We start from the raw sequence: 16,638 nt of genomic DNA on the forward strand, positions 1-16,638 counted from the left end.
AGTGTTTTTTAGTATATTCACAAGGTTATACAACATTCATTGGTTTTTGCAAAAAATAAATACCTATGTGGAATCTATAAACTTGTATTGAAATCCACTTATGTAATATCCTAAAAATATTTTTAGGGCAATCAATGGATCTTACTTTGAACATAACAGAATGGGTGAACTACAATTTGAGCTCATTACAAAAGGACTTACACTTGTAATTAACTGAAGAGGTGGAAGAACTGAAACGCACTGAAAACAGCTTTGAAGAGTTCTACTTGAAAAATAACTTCTAGGCATGTCAGTTAGTATGAGGTCATTAGAGGCCTGATGGCAAAGGATGCTGAGTTTCCAAGAGGTACCTAGAGCAGCTAGCTGTATTCAAACTAAGGAACACACTGTCTGGAATTCATGATCTCCTTCACGTCTGGGCTGGCGCTGACTACAGATCTTTTGAATTTGCTAAACTAGTCCACAGAGTTAGACTTCAGGACCTATAAGTTAGGGAAATAAACCTTAATCATCAACAGAAACATGGGCATCCAAAATAAATCTTACCGAAGCCATGCCATGGGCAACTATCTCACCAAATCTCCCCTCATCGTTAGCATGAACGCCAAGCCCCAACCACCTCTAAAGGTCTACCATACTCGGGCACATTTGAGGCACGAACTTAGAATATGATAAACCTACTACAATACTGAAGAGAATATTCTCACCAGCGAGTCTATTTGCTCACATAGCTAGTTTCTTCTGGTACTTTTTGCTTCCTAGCAATTTTTAACCAGTCAACATTTAAATTCTTGGCTCAAATAAACCAAAAGAAGAAACGGAGCAGTGCTGTTAGTGGATAATAACTTGTTATCTTCATTAAAGATAAATATGCATTATTTAATATTTAATAAAGCTGCTTCTGCTTATGAGAAAATTAGATTTTTTTTGGACGAAACACAAATAGTTATAGCATGTCCTCTGCACATCCTATCCTTCCTTCCTCTCTTCCTTCGTCAAACGAGCACTGTTCAAGTCGCTCTCAGCCCTGCCAACTGCAGTAACAGCCTCCTAAACTGGTCCTGGCTTCCACTTCTGCACCTGCGCCGCCACCACACACTGTCCACACCGTAGCCAAGGACTCACATCGCTCCCTACACAGTCTTCAAACAGCATTTCATGCCATTCCTTAAACTGCCTTGCCAAGCCCCGGGATTAGGTTTGTCTGCTTCCTTGAACTCATCTACCTCTCCACTTGCTAAACTCCCGCCTCTGTGGCCCGCCTCCTATCTGCCCTCACATGCTAAATGCTTTAAGGGTTTTGCACTGGCTATTCCCTCTGCATGGAATGCTTTTCCCTCTGCTTTTTGTAGAGCTGACTCCCTTTCATTCAGACCATGGCCTAAAACTCAACCCCTCAAAGAAGAGGCTCCCCATCACTCAGCCTAAAATAGCCACCCTGTCAACCTCAATAATTCTTATTTAACTCACTGTGTAGCATTTAACATTTAAATTGTGTATCAGTTTGTCATCCCACTAGAATATAAATTCCACAAATACAGAAACTTGCTCTAGTATATCCACAGAATATTGAATAATGCTTAATTAAGCACATGGAATGTGCTAAGAAATTCTGTGAAATAAATGATGTCTCTTACACATTAGGTCTTGTGTTATGTAGTCCTTACCCTTTGATAGTCTCGTTTCCCGTCTTACACTTACAGGTGCCACACACACGGAAAATACTGTAATTCACGTAGTCTGCAATATCCATTTCAAAATTATTAAGCATAGAGTCATCTGTATTACCTGCCTCCAGATTATAAATGTAAGAGAAATAATCCCCAGACTTGTTCCACCTACTACTATTCAACATGAAGTCATGCTTATAGATACGTGGCCAGCATTTTCCTCTGAGTCACACAGACAGCCCGACAGAAGCATCCCATGGGAAAATAATCGTTGTCTACAGATGGTGTTTTTGACAAAGTCACTGTCAATTATAGGTTTGTAATAGCAATCCAGCAGAGGTAGACATGCCTCCTTTCTAAAAAGTCAGGACCACCCCTGGCCAGCATGGCTCAGTTGGTTGGGTGCCATCCTGAAAAGCAGAAGGTCGTGGGTTCGATTCCCAGTCAGGGCACATACTTAGGCTGTGGGTTTGGTCCCATGTTGGAGTACACAGAAAAGACAACTGATCAATGTTTCTCACATCGATGTTTCTCTCCTTCCCTTCCCCTCTCTAAAGATCAATAAGCATGTCCTTGGGTGAGGATAAAAAACTTAAAAATGTTTTAAAAGTCAGGACCATAATAATTTTTTTAAGTCAGGACCACAGTTATTTTAACTGTTTACTCTGCTCCTCTAGCACTTACCAAAATGAATCCCAGCACACCTCAAATCCATGTCTTGGTAATAACCAAGTAGCCAAGTCAGTCTGTCAGACCATACACTATCATCCACCACTCATTCCGGAGTACTCTGTCGTACACCCACCCCACAGGGGCCGTCCAACTTGTCTGACCTCAACTAAAAGTAGAGATGGTTTACATTATGACTCAGTACATACAAGTATGGAACATGAATTGCTTAAAATAATCCCCCGTACTAAATGTGATGTGCAATTTTCTAATCCTCTTGTATTCTATTTTTAAAAAACTCTAGTCATGAACAATGACATTGATTGAATGATCTGAAGTTTGAAAACCTCAGTCCCTAACATTGTACATTCTTAAAAACGACTGATCAGCAGGCTTTTCTACATCCTGTTTTCTCTGAACAATCTCCCCAGCCCCTGGACTTACGGAACTTGGCTGTCCCTTGCAGGTAGTACCCCCCGCCCCCCGCCAAACTTCTCTCCAATGAAGGGTTTTCCTTTCTCTCTCTCAGCACGACATATCTAGGGTCAGGAAGTACAATAGGATAGATTTTTTTCCTTTCTCCCTGTTTTTCCTCAAATCATTGCTCCATTTTTGTTCCTTCAAAAACTCTGGCTCCTTTGAAGCTCTTAGGAGCTGGCTATACTATGTTCTGCCCCTCCTCTCCGCTTTCTCCTTCATTCACTGAGATTTTCGTTTGTTTCTCATCTTCCTCTCCATCCTAACTCTTGTTCCCCTTCTTAGAGGCCTCAATACCCTAGTGGATAACCCGTTCAACTTTTTGAGTCCTTTGACCTATTCTTCTACCCAACCTCACCCACCTAACATTACAGTCACAGGCTTGTCAACCTAGCAACTACACCATCTCCAATTATCTCAATCAAGCCTCCAATGCTGCAATTTCTACTTCCTATCCTTGCAACTCACTTAGCACTGCCCTCTGAAATGTTTTGCCCCATCCATAGCTCCTATCCACTGACTGCCTGCTTTTTTTTTTCACTGTTCCTTAACTCCTTTCGCGTTCCTCCCTACCCAGTCGAGTTCCACGGTCCATGACCATCAGCATTACACTGCAAATACGTTCAGCTTTCTTGACCTCTGACTTTTCCACTTGTGCTAGAGACCCCACTCTTCTTAACCTTTCCAACGCCTCTAAAATGGGAGAGCAACCAAACCACCATCTCTTTCGTCTACCGTTTAGTAATTCTCCTCCCTACCCAAGAAAGTTCATTGAAAGAATTGCTCATGCTGACCCAGTTTTACCACTTGCTCACTTTTAACCCAATCCGATCTGGCATCTTTTCTCATTGAAACTACTATCATCAAGGCTATTAATTCATGTTGCCAAACTCAATGGCAGTGTCTGTGTTCCCCAGTTCAATCTTTCGGCAGCCATCAATGTACCGGATCACTTCCCTTTGAAATTCTCCTCTCCCATCTCGCCTAGCTTAGCCATTCTTTCACAATACACTTTGCTGATTCCTTCTATTCTCATCAAATTCTCGTTACTGGATTTTCTCAGTGCTTGGTTCTGGACCCTCTCCTGTATCTGTACAATCTCCTCCACTTCTTTTATTTCGAATACTACCTAGGTATCATCTGCACTTACACATAAAACAAGCACCTCACACCATGCATATCCAATGCTGAATTGATTTTATCCACCTATATAAATTTTCCTACAGGAGTCTCAGTAAAGGGCAACCCAAGCCATCTACAAACTGAGACTTTTCTCTCATCTTCCACACCCAATTCATTAGCAAATCCTGTCACTTCCAGATTCGAAACACAGCTTAGAATCTGTCCACTTCTCTCCACGTCTCTCACTGGTCTACTCTAATAGCTACTTGGCTCCTCATTTCCATTTCTGTGAAGTTCACTTCAAATTCATAGAAACCTGTACTCAACAGTGGCCCTCACTTCAAAGCCGAGAAATGAATTTCTCACCTATGGTCTCCTCATTCCCATTCTCCACCCCCATCAGCTCCAACAGAGACAGACCAGAAGACACTGCTCATGAAGGGTTTAAGGTGTGGATGAGAAGAGCACCAGCATTTCCAGAGAAGATTCTAGTTGCTGTCCTCACACACAAGGAATACGTGGGAAGAACAAAGTCTCTGTTTTCAGTTTGGATGGAGAGATTCTAGCAAAGCAGAAGACAAGGGGCAGTTCTTACCACACTATGCTCTACCAGGAGTTGGTCACTGGAGTGATTTGACCACAGGCCTCTTTAGTGATCGTGAATTGACCAGGGGGGTCCCTAGGCAACCAGTAAGTCAGCCCACTAAGGTACTCACTACTTCAGTAACTGAAAAATTCCTTACCAGTTAAAAAAAGACCAAATTTGAGCCACAGAAAGTAAGCTGGTCCCTCACACAGTTTGCCAAAGCCTTGCTTCCTCTCCTGCTTCTAAAATAGTAGTTACTAACTCTTCAGATACATTTCCTTTGAGAATCTGATGGGTACACTCTCCTGGACTCTCAGGTCGGACACCTCCCTGTCTCCATGTTTCTTCCGAAGCTGGCCTTTTTCAACCTTTAAAGGAAATAATAATGTTCCTTGATTGTGCTTTGTCTTCCAGATATTGTCCTCTCCCTTCCGCACCTCTTTCAAGCTTTGGGAGAGTATTCTAACTATTTTCATGGGAGGGAGTACAAATGCACATATGTGTACATGTTTCTAAATGCATAGAAACTTAGGAAGAACATATAAAAACTGGTTAATAACAGTTTCCTCTAGGTAAAATGACTAAGACCGAGAGACTGAAGAGGAAGATATTTTTCACCGAATACGTGTATTTTCCTTTCACCATGTATACAAACTAATGTAATAATAAATCAATTTTAAACTTAAAAAAGCAAGCTGTATTTTGCTTCTGATTTCTCAATTCCCAGAAACTTTGACTTTATAAATGACTTCTGGTCCTTCCAACGCTCAAAACTGGTATTTAAAGGCCACCAGATGCCTTCTAAGTGGGAAATCCGACAGATAACTACAAAATCCTTATCCACCCTGATATCTCCCCAGCATTTAACAAAAATCATGCTTCCTAGGCTTTTAGATCCCCACATTCTCTTGCTTCTCCTACCACCTTTCTGGAAGTTCCTTCTTACTTTCCATAAGACTGACTTATTCATTCTTTTTTTTTTTAACAGTGTGACAAGATACTTCTCTTCTGTTCTTCCCTATGTTGGGTTATCTCAATACACTATGGCAAACCACCATGACAGGAGTTTTAAAAGTGTGACCTGGGAGTCCCAGAGATACACAAGATCTTTTCAGAGGTCCAAGAAACAAAATATTTTAACTCCATCTTCCTCACACCATCCCCAAACTTGCTCATCTACCCCTACTTTCTATTCACCCTTGCCCCAAATTATTCAAGCCAGAATTGTAGCAAGCCTCAAGTCCCTCTCCAAGCTCACGGGGATACTTCTGTGCACTCATTCTCCTGAGTCTCACACCTTTCCACACCTCCTGTTATAGCACTGATTCAAGCCATCAGTACTTTTCTAGACTGCATCAGCCCAGACTACTCTGCCTCCAGTTTCCCCTTTCCCAATCCACTCCCGACCTGCACCCATTCTACACTCAATGCCCAAGCTGGTGCCCCCATCGAAGTAGCCCCTTGTTTCCCAAACCGCAGACACTGTCCCCATGACACAGTAACTCTCTGCAATCATGTATTTTCAGCATGCTGGGGAAGGTAACTGAAACGAGCACCTGCTAGATCACTTGCTTGAATACCAAGGGCACGGCCGTGCAGAATTCAAGGTGTGTGTAGAATCACAGGAATACATTACCATAAGGCAAGGTAACTCACGACAAATGAATTATGACAAACTGTGTAATTAATTCAAGAGAACACGATGCTCTTTATTTTGAAATTGTATCCAATTGATGTAAATAGAGAAACGTGGTGAAAGAATTGAGTCTTTCCAAGGTATCATTAGCACTGACAAGTCAAGCTAAAAAAATAACTAGTTCCATTATCATATTCATATTGTAAGAAATTTGTAAAATATACCATAAGTTATATTAATGTTAGGGAACTTGAATTTTATTAGTTTTGTAGCTTTAATTGATCAGTATTTTGGTGATGTAGTTAAGAGCTAGAAGCACAAGGAATTGAGTTTTATGTTTATACATCGGAAATGTTAGAATAAAAGAATTTTCTAGCCACAAAACCAAGCTTCTTAAGTTCCTTAAACATATCTTGCACTGATAATCACTATCCTCTTCTTTATCCAATCCCAGTGTTCTCCAATTAAAAAGAAACTTACATTTTAAGAAACTAACTTCCGTCTTAAAATGTTGAGAATCGTATCTCTGAAGCCTTGACACATCTTGTCTTTGAAGAACAAAAGCTTGCACAAATGCCTAAATAATGCGTAGCTTTGGAAGCAAATGTTTTGTTGTTGTACGCACATACTAAGGGACACAGCTCTAGAACTGTGCTGTCCAATATGGTAGCTGCTAGGAATATGTGGCTATTTAATCTTTGATTAATTAAATAAAACTAAAAATCCAGTAATTCGGTCACACTAGCCACATTTCAGGTATTCAATAGCCAGAGGCGGCTGGTGAGCACCACATTCCCATCAGCAAAGAAATGACTTTTGGACTCTGGAGTGATCCCTGAGAAAACCACTCAGCACTTCAACTATCAGCCTGATGTGAGGACTTCCAAGCCGTTCTCCAGTCTTTCTCCATTAACCTAATGGAGCAGCTGCAGCAGTCTACTTAACATCGCAACTGTACTTTATCAGCTGGAGAGGTGCAAGTTCTGGCTGGAATAACCACGGCAGCAGCAAGAAAATCGGTAAGGTGCAACGTCTACAAGAATGGGGCAGACTTCCAGCATCAGGTTAATACTGAGACTGAGACAAGAGACAACAGGTACTTCAATAGCCTCACTTAATATTAATCAGAAGACAATTCCCATACCACTGTACCCACTCATCCTAAAACAATTAAAAGCCACTTTGCAAATATCTTCAGAAAGTATCTTTCCAACTATATCTGAATATACTGTTCATCTAGTAGATTCACCTTTGATATGGAAGATATATTAAAATCAGTTTATAATCCATCATTATAAACTACAATTTAGCCTCTTTCAGAGTTTATTTTATTAACTACATTTCTAATTCTTTGAAGGGTGAGAGTTTAAAAAAACCCCTCAAAACACAATTAATAAAGGGCTTCAGACGAGGTTTACAACCACACAGCAAAACACTGCCTCAGATTCCTGTTATCAGTGCAAGCTACCAGCTTTCTCTATACTGCATTATTATTAAAACAATAATAATGTTACTATTAATTACTCATAAATACATTCCCTGCCTTACAGAGATATTTCATGCCGGTGTTACACTAAAAGATAATTTATTTTAAAAAATGCAAAACTCCATTTTATGACTACCTAACAAAAATAAAACCAGATGCAAAATAAGACTATGCCCCCCAAAATTCAGATAGAAAGCTTTAGAAAACAATGACAATGAGAAGCACTTCCAAAAAAACGTATGGTATATTAATTTATTCAATAAACATTTATGACCACCATAAAGTTCTGAAATGAAGTGGGTATTTAATGAAACAAACATTTATTAAGTACCTACCGTATTCTGGGCTTTGGGCAATGTACACAGAACAACAACAAAAAAGACACGGTCCCTGCCCTCACGGAGCTCACAGTCTACTGGGGCTGACGAACGGCCACAAACACAACAGCCAAGCACCAGGGAGGCATTATGAAGAAGGGACTGGATCTGCCTGGAGAATGCAGGGCAGGCTTCACAGAGACGGAGACAATGGAGCTGTGCCTTGGATGAGAAGGAGTCCCAGATGAGGGGAGGGGGAGCGCATTCCAAGCAGAGGAAACAGCACATGAGCAAGCAGAATCTTGAAAGCACATGCCATGGTGCAGGATGACGCAGTCCAGCGCAGCTAGAGCGGAAAGGTACACACAAACTAAAGAGATGAATTAGGTTTCGGTTTTCAGTGAAATCATAACCATCAGGAAGTTTATCTTCACATTACACTTAGTGTACCTTAACTGTGAGTCTGGTAATAATAAGGGAGTCTGAAAGCATTCCAATCATTTCACAAATATGTGAGTCCCTTCCATAGACACCAGCACTGTGGTTATTTTTAAAAGGCAATTTAAAAAATCTTAGTTTTCCCCTGTATATATAAGAAGCAAAATAAACCTAGAATACAGTTTTCTCAAGCTGAAATCCCTCAGCCCTGCCTACACACACTCAAGGTCCCAACTTCTGCTAGCACGAGCTCCCTGGATTCCAATCGTCTCCTACCTTTCCTAGCTTCTGTCGACCTACAGCAACGCTGCTCCGCATGACGGAGGCAACTCCAGCCTTCCCTTCCCACCCTGCCTCTCTAAACGAGGTACCTGCCAAGGTCCCATGGAAACCTATGCAAAGTAGCCAATGCGTTCTTGGAAACAGTGCATTCTAACCTCCATAACAATTTTGGGAATTAATCCATTGTAAACAAATGAGGAAGCTTAATAAAGAGAGATGTGAAGCAGAGACCCCATACCCTTGAGGAAAGGTAAAAAGATAAGGAGAACAGCCGGGGCAGAAAGCTTCCCACCCAGGCCACTAGGCAACACTGCTCACTGAGGGAGCTTCATGCCTTAGCAGGTGCAACAGGGAAAGGAAGGGAACAAACGTGAGTCAAACAGTAGACTAGACATTTTCATATAAACTCCCATTTATGCTGAGGGAAAGATTTTATGAGCTTAATGAGAACTCGGAGGGTTAAGGAGGTTGCCCATGACTGCGCGAGCTAGTAAGTGGCAGAGGCGGGGAGAGCACCACACTCTGCCTGTCAGGATCCAAAGCCCTCCCCCTCTACAGCCTCTGGGCTCTGAAGAGGAATACACACTCCCAAGTGGCAGGCAGGGTTACCGCAGTCGTGTCCCTAGAAAGAAAAGCCCTGACTCTTCCCTTCACCATTGCACAGTCAGTGTGAGACAGCTGTGCTGGCAACACACACACACACAACCAGATTTAAAGAAAAACTAAGGAAAAATGGTTGTAAGATTAGTTGCCCTCGGGCGTGAGGGTGGGGGTGGGAATGGGGGGCCAGGGAAGGGATGTTAAAGGTGCCTTGTAAAGATACCGGATACATTAATACAATTATGTTAGCATTATAATTCAAATGCTACTAATTTATATTCCTGTAACAAGCCGTCAACTAAGCAGCTCAATAAAAATAAGAGCTACTGGAAAAGTCTCCAATCCCAGTATTAGGATGAGAAGATTGTCCATGAAAGTCATTATCCTCCACATGGTCACAAGTCAAAATAAAAACTCCCCTTTCTCAAATCCCAATCCTGAAAATGGGTAGGTTACTATAAACTATGTGGGAAAAATATTTGCCACATTAAAATGTTGCCTCTTTTGGGACAAGAAGTATTTTAAAGAGAAAAAAAGGAGACGAGTAACATCAACAAAGAAATCTTTTGTGAACAGTCCCAATGGGCCAAAAGTGACATGTCTGCTGACCTAGACAGACATGAAACGATGTTTTTAATGGTACACAATTTACTTAGGCTCCCCCTCTGTACGTACTGCCAACTCCCAGAAAATTAATAAGATCTGTAAGTCAAAATGCTTAGCAGGGGAGGAACGAAAAACAAACTGGAATTCAGACAACCCAAACTCCAGTGTTGTATTTAATATATAAGGTACTTTTTGGAGAATGTTTGAAATAGCATACAGATGTTGTAAGTAAATTAACCAACCTTGTTCTGATTGAGAGGATCATTCCGCAGTCTCTGTTTGTTCTTCTGTAATTTACTAGGCATCATCTTTCCAGTTCTGAAGTCAAAACTGCTGAGGTCAACAGTATTTCCCAGGTACCTTGCCAACTGAGGTTTGCTTCTGAACTTCTTACCACTTGGACTAGAAGAAAGATAATGTAAATTGTACAAGACGGCAATATTTACCCTAGACGCTATATAAAACTTTTCTTCATGCTGTCCTTCCTGGTCCCAACTGCTATCACATCACAGTTTCACATGTTTATACTTTTGTACCAGGGTGCAGCCAAGAGGCGGGCCCCAAATAGGGATCTGTAATGCGGTCCAGAACTCAAGGTGTCCAGGAAATATTAGAAAAATATACAGGATGTCCTCACCACCCCGCAAGGCTACGCTGGGGCATGGGACACAAGGAGCAGGGCCATAGGGAGCAAGGTTGAATAGCAACAGCTTTGCAGTTAACCTCTGGTAGGGTCATTTAACGTATCTATAACCTTTACCTGCCTTCATAGATATGTTAAATAGCTGTGGCCATGCTTTGAGCCAGGGAGATGGAAGTGACTTCCACCCAAGAAATAACTGGGAGGCAGCTCCCCCTAGTTACAGAGCCTGTGTGAGACCTTAGAGATCAGCTCCACGCCATGGGGCCATACCTGCCCAGACTTACTATGGCAGCCCAGTAAAGCTGGAAGAATACAAGAATTGTAGGAGGAGTGGGAAATGGGGCTGCAGAGAAAGACTGGCCCAGGGATTTAAAATCCAGACACAGAAGCCATGGCGGGGCGGGGGAACCATGTGGCTTTGGCAGAGTGGGGACCCCGCAGCTTTGGGGTGCTCCCTTTAGCCATGTGGCTTAGGCAGCAGGAAAGACTTTGCCTAGAAGAAAAGGGGTAAAGGGACTCTTGCTGGTGGGCCACGAGAAGGTGCCACATGGCTTTGGATTAACTGGAGATCATGGCAGCGACACAGCTGATGATGCTGGGAACCTGAATCATGGACTTCTAATTCTTTTACTGAGACACAGTACCCCGGACCTGGGCAGAGGGAGAGGGAAGGACTGTGTGCATCTGTGGGTATCCTGAAGACTTTAATATTTTAATGAAGACATTAAGTCATTACTCTAAGTCTGTATAGCTTTTTAATAAATAATTCCTTTCCTTTTCACAGATCTCTGGCACTGAGAGACATCTTTCCTCTGGCGGCGGAGGAACCCCTTACCCAAAAACCTTTTGGTAATAGTGTATCGTACACCCCTCCTTGGGTCTGTTCTGTAACATTCTCAAAGAAATGTTGACGTTTTAAAGGAATGTAACTGCAGTATAAGAAGAGATAACACGTCATCTAATGCAGCCCCACTAGGCACACCACTGGAACACAAAGCCCGCATTACTACAGATTATCCCTCTGGTCACGCACTCAGCAACCACTTATGGAATCCCGACAGGAATTTACTTCCTGTACAAAACACCATCAAAGCTAGAAAATTACGAAAGTGCTAGATTTATATAGAATCTAAACATTTTACTTTTTTTTTACATTTTTACATTTTTTTTCCCGTGTGGCATTGCCCCAAAGTCTTATCTAAATTTTCGGAGCCAAATGTGTAGAATAAACTAACTTAAAATCAGGGGGATACACAACCAGGAGGGAACTGTGAGAATTCTAGAACACCTCCCAAAGAAACCAACATGTTATATTTATAACTTAACCTTGTACCAACTGACTACTATAAAAGAAAAATAATTCAACAGGAAGACAAAAGGGAAAGAGCTGCAAAACTAAGCAGTGAAACACTGCCCCGGACAGCAGAACCTCTGTCTGGGTCCAACCCAAACCCACACACCCTCTCTGCCCAACTCTGGTGTTCTGCCACCACCGGCTTCAAGACAACGGAAGATCAAATCAACAGTCTTTTTCCATAATCACATGACGTAAGTATTCCTGAAACACAATTCAAAGTATAGAATTCAGCCTAGAGATGAAGATAACCAGTAACAAGTAGACTTAACAAACCAGAACAAAAACGCAGCAGAGGAAAGGACAAAAGATTATGCAGAAGCAAACCTCAACTCCCATTCTAACCCTGATCTCAAAACAGGCTCAGTTCCATAAAATAAAACAGCCTGTAACCCTCACTACCGTCCAAACTCAAACCATCTCTGCCCACCACAAACTTCCACCCTCAAACCTGATCTCCTTGCACGGCCCTCTGCAGCGGCATCACTGCCCATCAGCACCTGATCCTCAAGCTAGAAAGCACATCTCAACGTTTCAGCACCCCATCCCTCAGCACAATCCAGGCCCAGTTCTAAATGCCCAGACTCCTCAACGCTGACAAAACAGCTTCACCTTCTTAAAAACACATCAAAACCCTTCAATCTGGTGAGATATTTTTTCTACTCTCTTTTCCCACTACCCTTGGAAAGTCAAAGTCACCAAAATACCTTTGACTTCCAGCCATGTCGTTCCAGATGGAAGGATGAGCATAAGCAATGCTACCTGTCATAAGCCCAGCTAAAATGTCATCTCCACTATGAAGTTGTCTGCGATTCTCCAATCCTAGTTAGAAACAATTCTCCTCTCCCTGCCAATTCCTATATATTTTCCTGATGAGTCAAACAACCAGAAGTCACAATGTCACTTTTGAAAACCTTCACACACGATTTGTACAGGACAGCACAAAACAAAGTAACTTTCTGAAAGCAAAAACTTGAATCAGTTGAATAGTAAAGAATATGGTTTTCATTTCCAGACACACCAAAATGGCCAATTCTATGCTTAGTTAAGAGTTACATTGCATAGAATTTAAAAAATTGAACTGGAAAACATTTCTGTGATTCTATTATATTACATGAGGAATAAAATATGACTGAGATCCAAATTAATTTTCAAAACTGGTAAATATTCCTCTACTACCATGTCACTTACATAACTACAATTAATTCTTATTTAGGCAAAATAGCTATACATGCCTTATAATTACATATTCCAGTTACTGGTTTAAAAGATTCTGGTAAAATGTTTAGTGTGCCTCAGAAGTGGGAAAGAAATCTCTCTACAAAATAAAGTAAAACCCCCCAATCAGCCAGCCCTCAGGTAAGACCTCCTAGTGCAATAAAAAGCTGAGGTCCAGAGTGGACTTTGTTTCACAGCTAACATCCCAAAAGATGAACACATCAGGAGAGCAACTCCTACCAAAAAGATAAGCACTATTACTCTTAGGCTGTAGCTTAGAGGCAACCAGAATTTCATTTCTGAATCAACTGACTTCATTTCACAAATTAACCCTGCAATAAGAAGTTCCTTCCATAACAGGTAAAATGCCAGTTAAGTACTACAAAGGAAAACATACTCAAGCCTCACTAAAACATTCTTCTACAGAACGAAGCTCATCAGAGATCTACCAATTTTAGTTACCCTTCCCCCAAATTAAGGAAATCGAAACACTTAAGAACTCAACTAAGTGTCCAGTTGCTGGGAGAAGCCAACTCACCCTCTCCGGTGGCATCTCTGCTCCACAGGAGCTGAGACCTGCCCCTCTCTGACTGGTGGCTCCTTCCAGTGTGAGGGATGCAAAAGTACCTCCTGCAAGAAAGCTGCTGCTTTTGCCGCCCCAGCAGTGCAAGAAACGCACCCAGGACTGTGCGTGCAAAGGTGGAGAGGGGCAGAGACCGAACCTCAGAAGTGCAGCTGCTGCCACTGGGAGGAGGGCCTGCCCCTCCGGGAACCGTGTTCGCGTAGTGCTGGGTGGCCCAGGGCCACCTCTCCCCGTGGGGAGGGCTTGGCTTTGTCTCCCCCACCCCTGCTGACTGCTGGCAGGGACAACAAATCCTATGAATGGCATAAAAGAAACAACTCATGAAAAGTGATGGCACAGTTTATGATCTAGTTGGCAATTTAGTATGGCTTAAACTAGTTCCTATGTTTAGTAATTTTGAAAAGCAAATAGGAAGTGGTATCACAAGGCCTGACACACCCTACTGATAAACTAAATGAACAATGAAGGAAAATGGTAGAAATCAATTTTTAACTATTAGCATATCATCAAAAGAAAGATGGGCCCTGTCCAGGTGGCTCAGTTGAGTTGGATGGAATGTCATCCCCATATGGTCCCATATACCATAAGGTTGCAGGTTCGATTCCTGGTCAGGGCACATGCCTAAGTTGCAGATTCAATCCCTGGTTGGGGCACATACAGAACTGATGTTTCTCTCTCACACTGGTGTTTCTTCTCTCTTCTCTCTTTCTTCTCTCTTCTCTCTCTCTTCTCTCCCTCTCCCCTCCCTCCCCTCGCTGTCTAAGATCAATGAACATATTCTCAGAAGAGGGTTTACAAAAATAAGTTGGAATACCAACTAGTACTCAGATGTAATTCATACCAAATCCCCACCTCCTGTCATAAAGACGAGCTTCTGTGAAGCATGCAACTCAACAGCTACAGGTACTGGTCACACACACAGCACTCCCTTCTCCGTAACGGCTACAGCTTGGGCTTGGTGCTTTAAGTCAAGTTAGCGTGGCTGCCCCAGTACATTTTCAGACCACAGACCCCCTCCGCAGAAAACGAAGGCAACTATACAGAAAAGACTAGGCCCCAAGGGAAGAGTTCGGCAGGCATTCTGCCCATCACGTAGAGAGCATCTGCACAGCGGCAAAATGACCTTGGAAGTGGCCGAGAAAGTGAATGCCAGATGACCCACAACAACAGGAGAAGTAATTTAAGCCCTGGTCTCACCCTGCGAGACAGTATTATCCCGTGTCTACATTCTAAGACGGCTGCTGTAGGTCCCAGTCTCAGACATGCCAGGACTTAATATGACTAAAAGCACATTAAGGGAATTTGCTTTATAAAATAAAAACTCTGGTAGACTAGTGAACAATATTAGTCACTTTCAGTTTTCTCTGTCCACAGTAACTGCTTCTAATCCCAGTAATAAAATACTTATATTTCACTTTCACCCACAAAAAACATTCCCTACCAACCGCCCCCTATATGTGCCAATCCTGAACCGACCTGTGATCTCACCTCTAGCTTCAACCCACTGAGTACCCTGAAGAAAAGTAATAATCAAGTGGAAATCAAAAACATGAGTTATATTTTTCCAGGGCACATAATAAGAACATTTCCTCACTTGAACTTTGTCTTTGCTTGCTTTCATTTTGATTAAACTTTTAAAAGCACTTCTTAAACCAAACTCTATCTAGGAGGTTTCTAACTATAGATAATCACGAAAAATTTTATTTAGCATATGGCTTTTAAAACAAACTAATTGAGATACCAGTGATATTTAAATTATGGTCACCTTAATTTAATGGTACTCGCATTCTGTCACTCGCTGAGCTCACCTGTAACCATAATCACCTGAACTACACAACCGTGACATGCTGTGCCACACACAAATGAACTCTAATGAAGACTGGCCGTTTGCATATGAAATTGCATCCTACAGAACAGAACTGATCTTTTCATGTTACTTTGGTATGGCAAATCGTGACACTTAGTCAAACCATCATGAGAGGATCAGAAGTCTGAGCAAACGCAAGTATAGCATTGGAAACATTTATAACAGGATGAATTTGTAGGGGGCGGCAGTAAACAGAGTGGAGCAGCATGAACTTGGCCCATGAGCGGCAAGCAGCACTATAGACAGTCAATGGTTAACCATGAGGCTACAGAGCACGGTCAGAGGATGACCCCTCTCCAACAACATCAGGGGATGTTTCGTGAGGAATAATAAAAACCTCCACACGGAAAGTGCTGTAAAGCTACAGCACTGGAAAAGTTTGAAAGGAAGAAAACATCAACTTTCTGTCTTTTCCTACCTCCTTAAATGTTAAAGTTTACCAGTTACTTACAAGAGTAAAGTACTGAAAGAAAAAGACTTCTCTAATATTAAATAACAATAGTCTCCAGGAATCAGATTTTAGCCAGGACTAAAAATCTGAAATTAAAGTTATCTTTTTGGACTTAGGCACTGTGATAATGCAATTTATAAGAAATACATTGTTGGTCATCTCAAATACATGTGGTCCCCATCCTTTCCTGGCTCACTGTTCCCAAACCCTTTGAATTTCCTAAGTGATAAAAGCAACAATGGTGTCTCTTGCTTTGTTAAGGAGGTAACTTTTGGATCTCACTCAAGGGTAGTGTCTGGTTGCCAACAATTGCCAACCACGTGGTTACAGAACGGGAACCTGCAGTTGCACCCCCTTGATTTCTGGAAGCGGGGAGAGACTCTAGGTTGAAATAACTGCCAGTGGCCAAAGACTTAGTCAAGTTACGACTGTGTAATGAGCCTTCACAAAAATCCAAAAGGACAGCTTGTCAGCCTCTTTTGGGGAGGGCAACCACAATGGGGAACCATTGCTTCCACATGCCCCAAGCTCCAGAACAGAAATGCTTTCCTTCAGGACCGAGCCCTGTGTGTCTTTCTATCTGGTTGTTGACCTGTACCCTGCAATACCCTTTGAAATACGTCAGTCATCTAG

The 16,638-nt window shown here is 42.0% G+C and overlaps 1 protein-coding gene across 2 annotated transcripts in view; it reads right to left on the reverse strand.

Annotated features, from left to right (window-relative positions):
• MBD2 (methyl-CpG binding domain protein 2) overlaps positions 1–16,638 on the reverse strand; it is a 63,455-nt gene that overhangs the window by 37,510 nt on the left and 9,307 nt on the right. For both annotated transcript variants that reach the window (XM_037034440.1, XM_037034430.1), the window contains exon 2: positions 10,132–10,291. In XM_037034440.1, coding sequence (XP_036890335.1) covers positions 10,132–10,291 — 160 coding nt within the window. The remainder of the gene's footprint in view (positions 1–10,131; positions 10,292–16,638) is intronic.

This window comes from Sturnira hondurensis, unplaced genomic scaffold (genome assembly GCF_014824575.4).
Source record: "Sturnira hondurensis isolate 20B ecotype Veracruz unplaced genomic scaffold, ASM1482457v3 Scaffold0001872, whole genome shotgun sequence".
Taxonomy (NCBI): Eukaryota; Metazoa; Chordata; class Mammalia; order Chiroptera; family Phyllostomidae; genus Sturnira; species Sturnira hondurensis.